The sequence below is a fragment of the Mesocricetus auratus genome, unplaced genomic scaffold, assembly GCF_017639785.1.
Source record: "Mesocricetus auratus isolate SY011 unplaced genomic scaffold, BCM_Maur_2.0 Super-Scaffold_6730, whole genome shotgun sequence".
Taxonomy (NCBI): Eukaryota; Metazoa; Chordata; class Mammalia; order Rodentia; family Cricetidae; genus Mesocricetus; species Mesocricetus auratus.
In genome coordinates, this window is record NW_024429184.1 from 1829738 (window position 1) to 1849074 (window position 19337).

The 19337-nt window shown below is 44.5% G+C and overlaps 1 protein-coding gene across 1 annotated transcript in view; it reads right to left on the bottom strand.

Moving 5' to 3' along the window:
- The window catches only part of LOC101824912 (40S ribosomal protein S6), a 36768-nt gene extending 18383 nt beyond the window's left edge, over window positions 1–18385 (bottom strand). The window contains exon 1 of the mRNA XM_013124451.2: window positions 18300–18385. Coding sequence (XP_012979905.2) covers window positions 18300–18385 — 86 coding nt within the window. The remainder of the gene's footprint in view (window positions 1–18299) is intronic.
- Window positions 18386–19337: the final 952 nt, after the last annotated feature.

The window sequence follows — 19337 nt, forward strand, 5'->3', positions numbered from 1 at the left end:
CACACCTACACCTTCAGGGCCAGCTCTACTGTGTCGCCCAGGAGAGGTGTAGGAGCCGCTCTCTGCTCTCCCGAGTTCTGCAGCTGATGAGGGGCAGGGGCAGTTATCCTGCTCTATGACCTCAAGGCCAGTTCTCCCACCTGCTCTAGGCGGCAAGGGGCAGGACTGGGGCGTCTCTCCCCTGCCCTCACCACCATTTGGCAGATGGGGAGTGGGAGCATATCTTCCATGCTCACATTTTTTGTGGTGGGTTCACTTGCACCCCCAGACCAAACCAGGTGCAGGGTCTCCTTTTTAGAGTGCTGCAGCTGATAAGGGGGAGAGGGTGAGCTCCCTCGACCACCACGGGTGACAGGGTCAAGTGTGTGTGTGTGTGTGTGTGTGTGTGTGTGTGTGTGTGTGTGTAAGCTAGGAAACCTTTCCCTTGTCCTCATCACCCCACGGCAGAAGAGTCGGGTATGGCCAACTATCCCACTCTCACACCCTCGGGGCCAGCTGACCTGCTCCTCTGCCACCGGTTCAGCCCTATTATGCTGTCCAGGTGAGGAACGGGATCCGGTTCTCCCCAGTGCTGTAGTTGGTGAAGGGTTGGGTTATGACCTCCACCAGCTGCAGGTGTCCAGGGGTGAGGGGAGGAGGGCACGTCTCCCTCACCCATGCCCCCATGTGACAGATGAGAGGGTCGTAGTGACCTGCTCTCCCCTTCTCACGCCCTTGGGGCCCGCTTGCACATGTCCCCTGTGAACGGGGTCAGCTCCATTCTGCTGCCCCGGGTGAGGTGTAGGACCCTCTCTCCTGAGTGCTTCAGCCGATGGGGGCGGGATCATTTATCCCTAGTGTTGCGGCCAGTGATAGGTGGGGCCAACTCTGTAGCCATATCTTCTCTGCCTTTGGTGGTATCAGGAGACGCGGACATCAACACAGACTGTGGCTGCATCAGGACCATGAACCTAGCCATGGGCTCCGGCAGTAGCCCAGGCCTAGACATAGTCACGGCCCTGGTTGGCAATCAAACTACCCTTTTCAGTCTGCTCCCCACCACTGTCAACTCTTCAGACACGCCTCTGTTCCCATGAAGTGAACCATTCTGTCTCTCTTTTCCTCTCTCATAATACACCGTGCATTTACTCGCCACAACAGGGCCTGTATTTCCTTCTCAAAGCCTGGAGACAGGCCTGTGTGTGGGTCTCTTGGCCATACTCAGTCCATCATGGCACTGGGAAGGTTATGGTAAGTAGAAAAAAATTTTAAAAAGTTGATTTCATTTACATAACAATTACTTTGGGTATGTATTTTATATAAATATATGGTAATAATGTATAAATAGTTTATATTTGGAGGTGTCATAGACTATTACAGGATAAGCATGTCCCCCGGAGAGCTTTATCATGACCACAGTCATCACTCTTAGTGCCCCGTCACACCACAAAGATTGCCACTTGTCTATAAAACACAAGGGAATTAAATACAAAATTCTTCCATCACAATGTGAAAAGTTTTATGACAGAGATTGTCTAAATCTTACCAGTATGACTGACCCTTACCTGAACTCAAGGTTGGACAACTGTAAACAAAGGAACTCCAGGTTGGATGACTGTAAACAAGGATAGCAAAGCTTTTCCTGAATGTGAGAATTGGCTACCCAAGTTGCCCATCTCTGGACTCCCACAAGCTCCTCCACTGTGTGTTCCTTTGGGTTTGGCAGTGAGTATGGAATGTGAAACAGTCTTTTGACTTTGGCATCTTCCCAAAACCATGCCTTTCAGATTTCCTCTCTTACTGACAAAGTCCTGACCTACCATCACTTTTGCAAGACATAATATTCTGGAAAACTGAACCTTTGATAGAGTAATTTTCAAATCTTTGCTTGTGGTAATCAGACACTTGAACAAAAGCATTGAGAAACTAATGGACTTTTACTTGCAAAGCATTTTCAAGTTATTCCTGATCCAAAAAGGCTGATGATCTTGGTGACTAACCAAAGTTAAAATTAGTTAGACAATCAGGTGTTTGTTCCTATGATTTTTATATCTGTAAATAAAAGATGCGTAGGCATCATACTCAAAAACATAAAGGGTAGAACTGTTTGGGTTAGAGAATTTTCTCTTTAAGGGAAAGAGCTGAAGCTTCCAGGTATCTGAGGAAAGTATTATATGTCAGGCAGTGTAACGATCGTCGGCCCCAAATAACACACAGAGACTCTATTAGTTACAATACTTTCAGCCAATGTCCAGGGCTTCTCATTGGCTAGTTCTGTCTTAAGTATTAACTCATGACACTAATGTATTTATTTCCATAACCGAGGATGCCTGACTCTTGTGTCCTCTCTTCCTGGGATCACATGGCGACTCTCTGCTCTTGACTACATTTCCCAGAATCCTCCTTGACTCCTAGTCTCACCTATCTTGCTTTCCTATTGGCCAACAGTGCTTTATTTACCAACCAATAAGACAAACATATACACAGAAGGACTTCCCCCATCAAGGCAGGATGGTTCTCTGTCTCTGTCTCTGTCTCTGTCTCTGTCTCTCTCTCTCTCTCTCTCTGTGTTTGTCTTGTCTGCCTGTCTCTGTCTCTGTGTGTATGTGTCTGTCTCTCTGTCTCTATCTCTCTGTCTCAGTCTCTGTCTCTCTCTTCCCTCTCTCTCTCTGGCATATACACAGCCTTATGACCAGAGGAGGGCACTGGGTGCCCTGCCTTGAAACAGACTCTCATTGAACTTGAACTTGCCTCGAAGGCAGCAAGCCCTGACCCCAGGAGCCACAGCACTGGGTTGGCAAGTGGGTGCTGAGGATTAGAACTCAGCTGCTAACACCTGTGTTGCAAGTGCTCCCTCCCTCGAGCCCTATCTCCAGCCTCAGATTTTCCCTTTAGAGAATGACCTTAGCATGAAGAATTCAGTTCACTGCTGGCAGTTGGAGATTGCTACATAGGAATGGCAGGAGATCAAGGTGCTGGCATTGTTTTCTTAATTTTCTTAATGCCTCTGTAAGACAAGGCAGTGGTAAAGCAGGCCTATGGGCATTTTTAAAATTAGTGATTGATGGGGGAGAGCCAGTCTAGTGGAAGGGAGCATAGCTGAACCAGTCAGTAGTCCTGGGTTCTGGAAGAAAGCAGTCTGAGAAAGCCATGAGAAGCAAGCCACTAAGCAACACCCCACCATAGCCTCTGCATCAGCTCCTGCATCTGGCTTTCCACTGGGTTTGAGTTCCTGCTCTGACTTCCCTCAAGGGACCGTGATTCAGGATAGTAAGTCAAATAAACGCTTTCCTCCCTAAGTTGCTTTTGGTAGTGGTGTTACATCACAGCAATAGAAACCCTAACTCAGAGATCAGCTAAGCTATGGCTACAATAAACTGCATAATCATCTCTCTCAATTTCATATAATAAGTGATGGTTCATACCAGAAGATCAATAGATTGATCAACTCATTGGAGAAACTCTGGTCCAGGTATATCTCTTTCTTTTTCTGGCATGAACTCGGATCCATTCTTTTTGTAGCAACGTTAGCAGTTTGTTTAAAGGGACTTGGAAGTGGTATATTATCACCCCTGCTTCCAGGTTTCAATGAAGCAAGGCACTAGCCAATGGCAAAGTGAAGGTATAGGGAAGTACACTTTGTAGTGGTGAGGCCACAGCGAAAACGTAATTGCAAGGGCTGGGAAAAAATGGCTCATTCAGAGGGTCTGAGTTTGCTTCCCAACACCCACGCTGCTCATCTCACAAGCACCTGTAGCTCTAGCTCCAGGTGCTCTGACAACCTCTTGTGGCCTCTGCTGAAGCGCAAGACCCTCTGGCATTTGTACTCACCTACACATGTAGCCCCATGCCCGCACAAATGCGCGTAATTAAAAATAAATCTTAAAGAAGTGTAAACACAGAGAGCTGTGAATGGATATGGTCACTAGTGGGGTAAGGGATGACTTTCGAGAAGGACCTGTGAACTTGATCCTAGGAGGATGAGCAAATGAACAGACGGAAAAACCATATTGGGGTTTAGAATGGCATTCCATCAGAAGGATACATGGGTCAACGTGTCGTGTTTTGGGAAAATAAAAGACTTAATCAGCGAGTAAGAGACGTGGGAAGATGCCTGGCTATGAGAGTGTAGAGGTAGGACAAGGCTGTGTCATAAAGAGTCTTGGATACAGCAGAAGACATTAAATAACCTTATAGACATGGGGAGCCATGTAAGACTCTCAGACTTGGTTGGCGAAAGGCCTCTGTAGGATTGCATAAGAGAAGATTGTGGATCAAGCAAGGTATGAAGGGATCAGTTCGGAGGGTAGGGGGTAAGGGAAGAAGGGTTCAGCAGTCTTGAATTGGTGAAATGGAGACAAGGATGATAAAGAATGAAGAAATTAAATAAGGTAGAACCCACGTGACCTGATCCGTTGTTAGAAGTTACGAGAAGAATCCTCACTTCTCAAAGTTACTACCTAAACCGTCAACCATAAATCAGTAACATTAGCTTTACTCAAGAAGTTAGTATAATTTCCTAGTCTGGGAAGTGTGAGAAGATGTGATAGCCCTTGAGCCCGGGCTTGCATTTCTGGGCTTTTGCTGGATGGGAATATGAAGCCTGTAGTCTGAATCAAAGGATGAATTCCTGGGACTTGAGTGTGTCACCTTGGGTGACGCTATGTAGGGAAAGTGACTTTAAATCTGAATAACTTGAGTTCTCGATGCAAATACCAAATGCTATAGATTTGGACTAGTGGATATGGTTAAAGGTCAGATGACAAAAGAAAAGCAAAGCCATGAAAGTGGGAGGGGAACTTTAGGGAAAGAGTTCAGTGAGGGGTGGGGTTCGCGAAAATGTAATAGGTTGTACATGATCAGAATACGTTATATAGATGCATGAAGCTGTCATAATAACCTGCTGATGGGTGGTAGGAAAACACAAAGGTACATCATGAATGAAGGTTAAGGAGGAAAAGTGCAGAGATCAGTCAAATAAGGCTGTAATAGAAAAGACCATTAGACTTGATAACCAGCAGCTGATGAGGAACATGGACGAGGTTGACTGTAGAGGCTTAACGGGGTAATTGGCTCAGCCGAGATCACACACTGATGCCTATGTGGGTAATTGGGAGGCTCAGACCAAGGTTTCTGACTCTCAGTCTATTTTTATGAGGAACCCCAGAAGCTTGTCTAGTTCTAAAGATCAATCAATATGCTGACATCTTAGCCACGAAAGCCTCAGTGTGAGGGAGGCCAGTGATGACACACAAGCAGATCAAATGATCAGTAAGTGTGTTAGGCCCAGGTTCTGGGGATGCTGATAAACCCTAGGTGAACAGAGGCATTTGGGCTCCCAGCTGGGCAAAGCTTAAGATTCCCTCGAGAACAGGTCCCCAGCGACTCCAGTGTCCCGTAAGATGTTCTATGACAGGGATATTCTGTACTCTGTCATTTCCTCAAAGCCACAGACTTCAAAGCACTCTGGGGTATTTTCTGTTTACTTCGCAAAACAGGAAGTTTTGACTAGCAGGTCAAGGAAGAGAGGAATGCATAAAACTGGCCTAGTTTAGCAGCTCTTCTTTTGCAGAAAGATTTCCCTTTTTCTGCATTAGCCATAAATCCTGTAAGTAAAACTGTCAAATCACCATCACATGCGGACCTATGAAAACCATCTCCCCCTCCCTTCCAGCGAAAATACTGGCATATTGACGCACAAAAATAATTTCCCCATCTTGCATTGTGGTTTCAAGTATTTTTCCAGGCATAATAGGCAGGGGAATGGAATGTAAAGAATTTTAACTGGTACGCGTTCTTGGGAGATGAAACAAGACTTACTGATTCCAAGTTTATGGGCACCATTCGGCCTGAAAGATAGATTTGTGTTTTAACCCCCAGACCTCCTGCCTCTATATTACCACTTCTGACTATATACAAATCCATCTCCTTTGTTTTTAAATTTTTAATTTTATGTGTTTGACTGTTTTGCCTGTGTGTATGTCTTATATCAGGTACATGTAGTGTCTTTGGAGGCCAGAAAAGGGTGTTGGATTCCCTGTAACTGGAGTTGCACAGCCCGTCCATTGAGTGCCGAGATTTGAACATAGGACCTCTGGAAGAGCAGCCAGAGCTGTTGTCTGCTAAGCCATTTCTCTAGCCCCATCTTGTTGTTGTTTTTTTTTTCAGTTTAATTTCTTGGATTATTGACCTTCTGAACTCTCAAAAAATTGATTAATAGCTGACTTTTCTGGTTATACAACTTGCTACCTAGAAACAATTATTTTGAATTTTCATTTTAATATCAACCTCATTTTTTTTTACTAATTTGATACATTGATCAAAACTCAAGCAAGATAACGAGGGCAGATTTGCATCATTCTTAACTACCTTTGCCTGTCCTCCTGTGTCACAACTGAGGATTATTGCTACTAGTATTGAATATTATTGTTCTTACTTACTAGCAGGATTTTTTTTCAGTCAATTTCTTTTCCTCTTAGGAGTAGATACCGGGTGCTAGCCAATCAGAGCGACATATATTCACGTGGTGTAAGGGAATACGCCACATCGATTCATTCTATAAATAATTATAAATTTTACTAAAGAATCTGACTGGTGAATAGCTGGACAAGATAAGGTTAGGGGGGAGAACCAGACTAAGGACACTGGGAAGAAGGAGAGTGTAGTCAAAGGAGTTGCCAGGGAGACACAGAAAGGGAAGAGGAGGTGCAAAATGAAAGAGAGGTAGCACCATGTGACAGAATTATAGATGAATACAAATGGGTTAAATTAAGTTGTGAGAGTTAGCTAGTAACAAGCCTGAGCTATTGGCTGGCATGTATAATTAATGTTAAGTGTCTGTGTCAGTTATTTGGGAACTGGTGGGCAGAAAAGTCTACCTACAATAAGTAACACTACTAATTTTTTTTTCATTGAACCATCTTTACATTCTGGGATAATTCGTAGGTGTTTGTGAGTCTCCATTTTTGTCCAGAGAAGGTGTTCCAACAACAGGCTGTTTGTGCCCAGCTTCCAATTCACTGCTTTCTAGATGCTTAAACACCGACAAGTCCCTCATACTCTCTGTACCTCATCTGTATGGCGGGGAGAGCACCTCTTACAATGAAAGGCAGTTGCAGCAGGACAGATCACACAAAGGAAATACTAGTAGGAGGTCTAGGGTAACTGGAGACAGAGGATGGCTGAGGGGAACAGGTTTCTTTACTTAGATTTTCTAGTGTTCCCTTCTGTGAAAATGTGCTGAGAGCCCATTGGACCGTCTGCTTCAAATAAATGATGGCACTGTATGTTGCCGCCAATGGTATCTTGGCAAATAATTCACTTCTATACAACATTAAAAATATTGTATTAGTTTCTATAATGGTATTTAATGCTGTGATGAATTCTTTAAGGGTTGCCTTGTCTAGGTCACACTGACTAGTAATGTGATGTGAGGCAAGTTATGTAGCTTTTGGTAGATGCATCTATCTATCTGTCTGTCTGTATGTCTGTCTGTATGTCTGTCTGTCTGTATGTATGTATACATACATATATATATGCAATAATTCTTTATTGATTCTTTGGGACTTTCACATAATGCACCACCACAGTCCCACTCACCCCCTAGTCCTTCCATATGCTCCCCTTACCCCTGCAGCATATCCCCCCAAAATAATCCTCTCAAATCTATTCAAAACAAAACAAAATAACCACCTCGTTCCTCTGTCGTTCCAACACTTCTTCATTCACCTTAGTGAATGGTGTGCCATGCAGTATACCCTCTTGTCCAGTGATCCGCATACACACAGTATTCATTGCAACGAGACACCGGTCTGGCTCAAGGCCTCTGTCACACCATTGTCACCGGACCCCTCACTTAAACTTCCCTCAGACATCCTGTTATTGCCCTGAGTCATGGAGATGCAACATGGTCCAGGCCCCTGACATCAGCATGGTCCTTGGTGGCACCAGGAGCCACAGATACCAACATAGACCTTGGCTGCCGTAGGACCATGGACTCAGACGTGGACCTCAACAGGGGGCCAATACCATGGTCAGAGTCTGTGTCCCTGGTGCCTGTCACCCTCAGGGCTCATGTGGGTGACCAGAATCTGAGCACCCACCTGGAGCAGTGTTGGGGGCTGAGCCACCCAGAAGCAAGGGTGATGCTGGCCTGAGGGTGATGCCACCCGGGGGCCATGGTGCCATCTAGGTCCTGGCTGCATCTGAGGACAATGTCTGGTTCTCTCCTTCCACCATATCTGTTCTGGAATCAAACTCAAGTCAACAGGCTTGGAAGCAGGTACCTTAACCGGCTGAGCCATCTTGCTGTCTCCCATTAAGGTCTTGAGTGTGAATTGTTGGAAGGTTATTCTCCCTCTTCCAAAGCGCTCTCTCTCTCTCTCTCTCTCTCTCTCTCTCTCTCTCTCTCTCTCTCTCTCTCTCTCTCTCTCTCTCTCTCTCCCCTAATTGAGAGGTTATTTCAGTTTTGGTGATTGAGCATATGTTGTGGGAGTTTTGCAAAGCAGACACAGAAAGTGAGAGGCGTCCATCTATGAAAGCAGAAACTGGCAAGGGCATTGAGTACAGGAGTAGCCTACCAATTCAGCATCAAGCCTGCTCGCCTGGACTTGCCCCATTGCTTTGGGTGTCACAAGTAGTGACACTGTTGTAATCCTTCTGCTCCCTGCTCCCATGCCCTCTTATGGTTCTGTAAGCCACTTAGCTCCATGCAATAAATTCCTTTCTGCTTAAACTTGCTAATAAAGACACTGGGGTTTTGTAACTGAATGTGACAGATACAAAATGGCAATAACTTTAATTTTCCAAAATAAAATCTACTAGCTGATCTATCAGCTAACTGCTGATTTAAAATGTGATTTTTACCACATGTCAAATCCTTATATATTTAAAACTGTTAAACCAATTTCTTATTTGTTCTATTTTTGATATGACAATAATATTTTCACTTTTGGGATTGATTTTTATTCATTTTTGACAATTCCTTGCATGCACACACTGTATTTTGATCATATTCATGTCCTGTTCTCCTCTGTCAACTCCCCATCCCAACCTGGAACTCTCCTTCCTAACACCATGTCTTCCTATTCCCATGTAATACCACACCATTTTTAACTACTGTAGTTTTGTGGTAATTTTTAATATGTGTTTGGGTAAATGCCATCCTCCCAATTAATTCACCTAAAATTTTCCTAGAACCAATGGGCTTTTCTATGAGATGAACACCTGTGCTATAATATTGTAAACATTGGTTGAGTTTTAAAACTCAGGAAATAACATGAGTATTAATTGGTTCACCTCCAAACATACCTCTTCATTTAAGCAATCATTCCATAATTATGATTCATGGTTTTGTTCTTGCTGCATTTCATACATGTTTTACACATGATTTGCATGCCATTTCCAAGATTTATACTTTTCAAGTGATACCTTTCAATTAGTGTCATTGAGGACTTACCATGTTTATTTGTAAAACACCATAATGCTTTCATGAGTTTTATGATTTCCAATTTCTCCTGGGTTACCAAAGGGGTAAGTTTAATCTGTGAACTGATCACTTCTGGGGGTCAGTGGTTAAGAGCACTGGCTGATTTTCCAGAAGATTTGTATTTAATTTGTAATTAACTCACATGGTGGCTCACAACCATCTGTAGATCCAGTTCCAGGGGATCTGGTGCTCTCTTCTGGCCTCATGTGGTACCTAGACATATATGCAGGGAAAACACCTATGCACATAAAATTAAAGCTAATAATTAAACATTTTAAATGAGCATCTTCTCCACTGAGGTTACACCCATCTTGCTGAGTGAAGTTGTAATTACTGTAGAACAGTTGAGCAGGCCTCCTCTTGCTGTGTCACGAGTTCTGAAGTTGTAATTACTGTAGAACAGTTGACCGGGCCTCCTTTTGCTGCGTCAACGAGTTTATCAGTAGGAACTTGAGAAGAGGAAATCCTTCTGTACCCAGGTGTGTTCACCACCTTCTGTTCCTCTTTGACTGTGGTGCACCACATGCCCACCCATCCTCTGTTCATGCCCTCAGAGGTTCGATCACTTGCTGTGATCTTTTATCCATATTTAGCCAAATTGGTCTCACCATTTTCCCAGTGGAGGCAAACAAAATTTATCCATAGGAGCCTCCGTTCTCTGTGTCTAAATCTCTTCTTGGTATTTAATCCTTCTGCTGTTGTTGTTGTTTGTTGTGTGTATTAACCCATAGCGTATGAAAGCTACATTTCAATACTACCAGCCATTGGGTACCTGAGAGTTTATAAGACTCAAAGGAATGGAAATGTCTAGCGTCGATATTCCAAGAGTAGAGAAAAAAAAGCTCTCCTACTTTTGGCTAAAGGTAGCTACGCTCCTTCTTAAGAACAAGCTGGCAACATGCTGCAGCACCTGTATACTATGCATATCTATGCATATTATGACATGCTAATACACATCCTGTGGTACAAGTAACAGGAGGCAACTTGAATTCATATAAAGAAAACCGGTTGAGGTTTATACTACGATGGAAGGGAGATACTAAGGCAGCCTAAGGGCAGAGTATGTGCTGGGCCTTAAAAGGTGTCAGGAAAGGATAAGAGAGGTGTGTCGAGGGTTCTTGAGCTCGTGGCTCCTCGGATACCTCCTTTTATCTGTACTTTGCTTTGTCTTCTGTGGTTCTTTTAAGGTTAAGAATGATAAGTGGTTCCCAGTATTTAGCATTTGCTCTTTCAAATTCTACTGCTTTGCACTCCCGAGTTCCTCCTGAGTTGTGTAGGCACCTTTGATGGCTGTTTGTTGTTCTGTTCTCCTGAGTTTTTGCTTTGGCATTTCCTCATTTTCCGCTCAGTATTTATAGTCTGTCTGTCTGTCTGTCTGTCTGTCTGTCTGTCTCCCCTCTTCTCCTTATTTTTCCAGGTATCTGATCTTACTCGGCACTTTGCAAATAGGGCCACATCTGACATTTTTTTCATAAAATCACAAAATAAGGTATGTGAAACTGCTTTGTTAGGAAGGCAAATGGCTTTCCAAACTTTTTTTTATATTGTGAATTGTTTCTCTGCACAATTTATGCCCCCCCCGTATCTAGGGTAACTGTGACAATGGGAAGCACAGACTGTCCTTTTGTGTGGAGTCGGCCTGTTCGTTCGGATTTGGGGGCGTCATTCCCCCATCACAGGACAGTGCAGATGAAGGCTAGCCGGCATTCCCACTTCAGCTTTCTTCTTGGCTTCCAACTGCAGTGAGTCAACACTGTATGGCGGAATGAGGTGTAGCACTTAACATTTAATAAGCTTAGTCATCCTGGGCGCCTCCCACACTGTCTATACACAGATCTATTGTTCGTTATCTGTGGTTGTTATGAGGCCACTGGTTAGCGCCAGCACCCGTTTGTAAGAGGTCAGGCTGAGTCTTCAAGATATATTTTGTTTTCACCTTACGGTAGCATCACCACATTCTACTTTCCTGGCTCCTACGGGAGTATTTCTGCTCTCTATAAAATGGAGAAAAGGTTGTTTTTCCGTCTGTTATGACATTTTAATGGTTAGGAGAAGTTTTGGGAAGACACATGTGGAGGCTGTGCTAGAAGAGAGTTTAGAAACCTCCCCGCTTTGGGCAGGGAAAGGGGTGTTTGGTGAGGTGGATGTTTCTTGAAAGAGTTGCTGCCCTTGCTCAGAAAATCCCTTCCCAGTGGTCAATGCCTGTTTAAAGCTAATACGGTGGTGACCATCCACTCATCACCATGCTGGACGTCACTGAAGGCGACCTCACTCAGAAAGTATCTCTAGGCTTGGGAGGTAGCTTAGTCAGCCAAGTGCTTTCCTTACAAATGCAAAGACGTGGGTTCAATACTCAGGATCGATGTTCAAAAAGCCGGGTGTGTTTGCACAGTTTTTAATCCTAGGGCTTGGCAGGCAGGGACGGGTAGATCCCTGAAGCATGCTACTAGTTAACCAGCTTAGTGCTGGAGAGTTCAGGCCAGTGTGAGAGTTCAAGAAGAAAAGATGGGTGGTCCCTGAGGAACAATGCCTGAGTCTGTGTCTGCCCTCTGTGTGAATATAGTGTACCCCCTACACACTACACACACCCATGCACACCATACACGCCCACACATGGGGGGGTTCTTACATACCCCCTACAGACTACATACACCCACACACACCACACACGCCCACACATGGGGGGTTCTTACATACCCCCTACACACTACACACACACACACACACACACACACACACACACACACACGCCCACACATGGGGGGTTCTTACATACCCCCTACAGACTACATACACCCACACACACCACACACTCCCACACATGGGGGGTTCTTACATACCCCCTACACACTACACACACACACATCCACACACACCACACACGCCCACACATGGGGGGTTCTTACATACCCCCTACACACTACACACACACACACACACACACACACACACACACACACGGGGGGGTTGTTCTTAGTGATACTGAAGTTTTCTGGAGACCGTTGATAGATAATAGAACTCTTTGTCTTAAACAGTCTTTAGAGGAGCAAACCACCCTCCTCTTTCAAGACCAGCTCTGACTAGTAGCCTTCCTCCCTTTCTCACCAAGTGAGGGAAGTTTTGCAGCACTGGTGACTTTGAAGAGAGGACTAGCTGGTTGTGGTTAACAGATTCTTGTAGGAAAGATTGATTGTTTTATTCTTTCAAGGGGGGAGTTCTTCCCCATAAGCCTGAAAACGTCCACTTCTGTTTCGTGGCGGGCCAACTACTCAACTCGCAAGCTGGTGACCCTCTCACATGCCTTTCAGCTGCTGGTCTCTAGCCAAGCACTGAGTCATCCAACTGAGTGCTGCCAGGGCCTTTTCTGTGTGATTTCCACCACCCCCTCGCCCCACCTCATACACACCTCCCCATTTCTGGAGACTTCTATTCCTCCTGAATATCCCTGTCTGGGAAAGATTGTCTTGGCAAAGAAGGAGGGACATCGGGAAACCAGAGAGGCAGCTTCTCTGCTGCCAAGCAGAAGTGGTGCCTGGCGGACTTCAGAGAGATGTGGGTGGGAGCGGTGGGGAGCTTGGAGAGCCTCCGACTCTGAGCTGTAGAAGTGATCTCACTCCTTTCCTTAGGTGACTTCAGCCCCATAAGGCAAAGAACCGTGTCTGAGAGCCTGAAGCTCAAGCCGACCAGTCCTCTTCCAACACAGCCTTGAGAATGCCCGAGACCCAAAAATAGCAATTGGGAGCTATCTAACAGGTGTTATAGACCAGGCCTCCTTGACTTTTCACTATATAATAACTTTTTAGAGCGTGTGTGTGTGTGTGTGTGTGTGCGTGTGTGTGTGTGTGTGTGTGTATCACGGCTCACATGTAGAGGTAAGAAGAAAACCTTCAGGAGGTGTCTCCTTCCACCTTGTTTATTCCGGTGGTCAAACTCAGGTCACCAGGCTTGGTGGTGAGCGTATTTACTTCCTGAGCCTTCTTGCCAGCCCAGCCCAAAGAATTTTTGTGCCACTTGGGTATGTTGGTCTATAAAATAGGCATATACATCAAACATTTCCTGATATATTGACTTTAAAGCAATTCTTTGCTATGCATCTAATTTTAGCATTTATTAAAAAATGAAAGCAACTTTCATTAATGAGTTGGATAGGCTAGTTTATTTTTAAATAATGGTTAAATGATGGTTGAATATCTGCCACTGCAAGATGTGGAGCATCTTAAACATTCTTCAGAGTTTACTGATATTTCATAATTGTTACTATTTTGGTCATCAGTCCTACTAAAATCCTATTTACAACCATGCCCTAAACCAAGGTATTAACTCTTTTTATATTCATCCAATCAACAAATACTGCTCAACTGCCTAACAAAAGGCACTGTTGCAGGCGCCAGAAGCACATTCATTAATAAGTCAAGGTCCATTTCCTTCTAGTGGAACTAGCAGTGTTCAGGAACAAATGTGAACAAGATGATTTCTTTAATCATGGGCTGCTATGAGTTAGGCATGATGGAACATACTGGTAATACTACTACTCAGGAAGCTGAGGCAGGTGGAATACAAGTTTAAGGTAAACTATATAGCAAGACCTTATCAATATACAAGCTAATGTAGATAGATATGTAGATAGACAGGTGGATGGATGGATGGATAGATGGATGGATGGATATATAGACAGAGAGACAGATAGATGGGAGGGAGAGAGAGAACAAGAGATGATAGATAGATAGATAGATAGAGGGATGGGATGGAGAGAGAGAACAAGAGACAGACAGATAGATAGATAGATAGACAGACAGACAGATAGGAGGGAGGGAAAGAGACAGAAGACAAGATCAAGAGAGATGGGGTGTGCTATGGCATTAAGGAGGTGTCCCAAAGGAAGGACATTTCCCAGAGACTTGGATGGTAATCTAGTGTCTGTCACATCTGATAATGTATCCACAAGTCATTAGGATGCCCCCTGGCTCTCTACATTCCACCTCTATCTAGAAGTGTATCTCCGTGGTGACTACCGAAGCAAAGGAGAAGGAACGGGACCTTCCCAGGTTCTGCTGTGATGCTGACTAAAGCAAATCACATGGACAGACCTGGGGCGGAGAAAAGAGGTGCCATAGAGTGAGACAGAAAGGACCTGGACAAAGTGAGGGATGGAGGAAGGGCATCATCCGTGCAGTCAACCAACCACACCCTTCAACTGTTTTCTATTGTTTGTTTTTATTAAAATAGTAAAATCTTTTTAAGGCTCATTTTCCTTCCTTTCCCTTTCTACAGTAGGTTTTCCTTGGCTCTTCTGTACACTATCTTCTCAGTCTTCTCAGAGAAAAAGGATTAGAGCCTTGTAGACCTCACATCTTCAGAAAGTGCTGCTTTCCTTGAATGCATTCTTACTGTTGCTGCTACTGCCTGTTTATCTGCCCCCTCTTGGTGCTGTGGCTCATTTCAGATACCTTCTGTGTTGAGGTCTCTTCCATTTGCGAAGGTCTGGGTTGACCGATGTCGAGTGCTGCTGTGAGCTTTGCCCTCCAAAATGGCCTCACTTGAATTGGGGTGCTAATGATGGCAGCCTTGACTTACTTGACAGGGGTTAGTTCGCACAGTAAAAGCAATGACTGCTTAGACAAATACCAACATGAGGAGTGTTTCACCTGCAGGTACCGGTATGCACTAGCCCAGTTATGACCGGTCCAGGTAAACCATGTGATATTTCAGGCAATAGACGCTACGTCTGATCTGTGGTTAAATTAGTTGGAGCCACTCATCAGGCCAGGCCTCAGGAATGGAGTGATTGGCTAGAAGAAGCCAGCTGTGAGGGAGATCCCTGATTCACCATTGCCTTCCATTCTTCAACTGCTTCTGTCTGGGCAGAACTCAACCCAAGGTTCAGCCAGGAAAAAAAAACAGCTCCCATTTACATTACACCCTTTGCTTGTTTATTTTCTACTATGTTATCTACCAGCAGGACCCCTCCCACTTGCCATCTTCTGAATTGATGGCCAGCCGAAGCTCCCGTGAGGAGATAAGCGCAAATATTTCTTCCTCTTTCTGTCTTGGACTGGAAGTGATTTAAAAGTTTAAACTCAAAACCCCACAATTACTCCCTCCATCCGCTGCTACTGCCACCCACAAAGAAGTCAACCGAACATGAAATCCTCAAGTCCAGGAATAGAAGTAACTTCACTTATATTTAACACTGTCAATACCGCTGCACTTGTAGTCTCTTATTCACTTTTTCCTTTGTAGTAAAATGACAAGAACCAAAAAAAAAAAAAAACAAAGAAAAAGAGTGTCAGTTTAAAATTATCTCCTTTAAAAGGGTACACACTCATCAAATCCATTAGGGACCAGCTGCTAGTGTTACCAAGTCTAGAAGCAAATTGCTCCTAGCATCGATGGACTTAACATTGAATGGCTACACTTACCCTTAATCCTGTTGTAGCCCGCTGTTTCCATGATCACTTTGGGAAACACATGTTTAGATATAAGGGGAGGTTCTTCTGAAAGGTCTCATCTTAAATAATCTCCAGACAGTATCCTGTTCTCAAGATAAGCTCTCTTCTACTCCATTCCTAGAGAAGAAATGTCCTGGAGGTAAGCTCTTCCCAAACGAATGGTCTGGCCTTAAAGATCTCACAACTGTTTCAGGCAAAGGCCCACCCCACATGGCTGGTCCACAGCCACTAACTCTCCAAAGCCTAAGGCCCAAAGCTCTTCATTAATTGTCTCCATGTCTGAGCTTAAGATTTAGGGCAACTGAATGATTGTTTTAGCCCTTTGTCTTCAAGGTTCGGCGGGAGGTTTCTTGCTCTGTCCTGGTTTGGAGCATTGAAAACCAATTCTAGACCCTGTACACAGTGTCATTGTTGGCTCTTAGCACATTCAGGATAATGGAAAGCTTACCACTGGTTGGAATTTCGTTTGCTGAATCATGAAAGGTGTGTAGCCCCTAGATCTCAAAAAGCAACTGGCACTATTTTGGAATTATTAACTTCAACTAGTCAGTACCTTTTAAAAGTAAAGAGCCTGTGTGAAGCCCATTGGGTGTTCAGAGTCACATCCTACAGTGGCTGCTCCCGTGTCCTAAGTACTTCTCAATGTTTGTGTTCTTTCCAGCTAAGCTGCTTGATTTAAGTTGAACTGTCATATTATTTGACTACAACAGATGTAGAAACTTTGCTGTCTAAAGCTGAGTAACCTACGATATATGAGCAGTTCTGCCTCTGTGGTCAAAATCCAGGGTATATCCAGATAAGCTTCGAGATCCAGTGGATGCCCAGATGCCGTTTCCCTGCTATTGCAAGGTCACAAGATCCTTTTGCCACTTGTCTAGGCCCCATCCTGAAGGGCAGAGGATGGATTCACTGATCCACATGGAGAAAAAAAATCCAGAAAGCCAATTGGAGAGATTATAGTGACCACTCACAGCAGAGAGGAGAGCAAGGTAAATATCTCTTGTGGAGTTGTGTATTGAGACAGCATTGGAAATTGGAGAGGACTCTCCTGGGTGACAAGAGAACAGAGATCTCTGGGGTCGGGTGGTGAGAGGCGCTTGCTCTCTGGGTATCCCCATTGAAACAGAAGAACTCCTGGGGATACTGGATGCTCAAGAGATGGGCTTTAGGTACCCAAGTTCCTAGACTAGGTACTAATTTAAAAGCTCATGTGTGTCATAGGAAGGTGGCTGAGCTCTCCAATTTAAGTGATTCCGTGGATTGGAGTAACAGTATGTCAGTGGTGGCCAGAGTAAGCCAAATCCTGGGCTGTCCTTCCCAAACACTGCCATGCATAAGCTCTCGGGGTCTTTCCCCAAAGGCCTAAGACATGACCAAGAACAGAAACGCATTTCTGCTTTGAGTCAAGAGATCATGTATTTATTTGCCAACTGCTGATCCTGTCACTTTTATAGTCAGTTTTCTTGCTCATAAAGTAAGATTATGCATTCCTGTAAGCCTGTCTTAGAATATTCAAAAATATATAACCCTGCAGAGGGCTGGCATATGTTGCCTTCAGATACATCTTAAGGAGGTTTTTTAGAATAAACTCCAGAAGCTTAGAGACATCACAGTCTCTTTCTTCAACCTTGAATCTTCCCCATGTCTGCGGAGAGATACTCACAGGTCAGGGTCCTGCCTCCATCTGGTTTTGTTTCTTCTGCTGTGAGAAGCTGGGGTCAATGTCCCTTCTCTTTTCACTGCCCTGTCCTTTTAAGACTTCATTGAAGGCTCCTCTGCCTCAGGAAGCCCTTCCCATCCCCCATTGCTTAGAGTTGAGTTCCCTTCACTACATGTTCTTGCAGCACATAAACTGTTCACTAGCATCTTCGTTAACAACTAAGCAAGTTTATTGCTACTTTTCTCCAACCAAATGCTAATTTTTAAAACACTGACTCCACAGAAGACTCGGGTGCATTCCAGATTTCTCCAAGGATGTGTAAAATCATAGATGGATGGTAAAATGATGTGGGCTTTGGAACCTTATTGCATGGACTCAATGTGGGTCACCTAACTCCCTAGAAGAAGTATATATCCTATAAGGTTGTGGTAAAACTGAACATATACATATATGTGTGTATATGAGAGTGAGCGACACACACATATGTATATGCGAGAACCTGGCATAACACAGGCTCACACGTCTAACCTTGGTCCCCAGCTGGTGGTGCTGTTTGGGAGACTGTGGGAAGTTTAGGGGGAAAAATGCAGCTGGAGGAAATGGTCTGCTAGGTCCGGGCTTTGAGGCTGGATCTGCTTGCTGTCCCCTCTTTGCTCCCTGATCTACAGAGCTGTAACAAAAATATAGTGCAAGCTCCTGCTACCACAGGTAGAGCCTCACTCACCATCCCGTGTTTCCCGCCTCGGTGAAATTCTTGCTTAGGAGAAATCTTTCTTCATCTAAGTTGCTTCTTGTCAGCTCTTTGGTCATGGCGAGGAGAGTGATATGTACGGATGTCTCGGGCTCTGTGATCTTTAGTGTGCTTTGCTGGAATATGATGTGTAAGGGCGGAGCTGTGGACTCTGGTCCTTCTCATTCCCTTTTCCGTCCTCAGGTCTGTCCAACACATGAAGGACACAGATACTTATCTTATCCCAGAGTCCACGTTAGGGTCCCTTTTGCTCAGGTCCTGAACTTGGTGCTGTTCTCTGCAGTGGACTCTTTATACTAAGTGAGACTCACTGGCAGCAGTTAGTGCCAAGTTTGGCATTTTCTTTGCTGAACAATTCCTTTTGTGGTTTTTTTGTTGTTGTTTGTTTGTGAAGTGTTCTTGGATCTGGTTGGAGAACATTCCCAAGTGTGAGCGAACGTGTTCTGTGCTTGACAGCAGAAAGAATTATGGTTCACCAAACCGGGGTGGGGTGGGGGGGTGGGGCTGGGATAACTTCCCTTTTGTCATTTCCAGCACACAGAGACATAACCCTCCAGGAATGTTCTTCCTCCGAGCTGGTGAAAAGCATCAATTTCTTCTTCAATTCTGAGAACCCAGACTGTGCAATCAAGAGAGCCGGCCTATATTATGTAAACATGGGAGGGGATAGATTGCTCGACTCATCACCCCCACCCCCTTTGTCCTCTGCCATTTTCTTCCTTTGTCTGCTAAGAGCATATGTGACACTTTCAGGACACCAAGGAGACATGCACCCGTCCCACCGCTAGTGACCAGCAATAGATTTCCTGCAGTAATGACTTATGGGATTGACATTGTAGAACCATTGTTGCACAGAAAGAAGGTAAAATGGGAAGATGATTTCCCATTCATTTTGTTGCCAAAACTTTACAAACTTTGCTTCTTCCTGGATTAGTGAGTTGTGAACAAATACTCGTCAAGAGGCAACTAAAGGGGGCAAGGGTTTGTTTGTCTTGGTTTTACAGTTGGAGT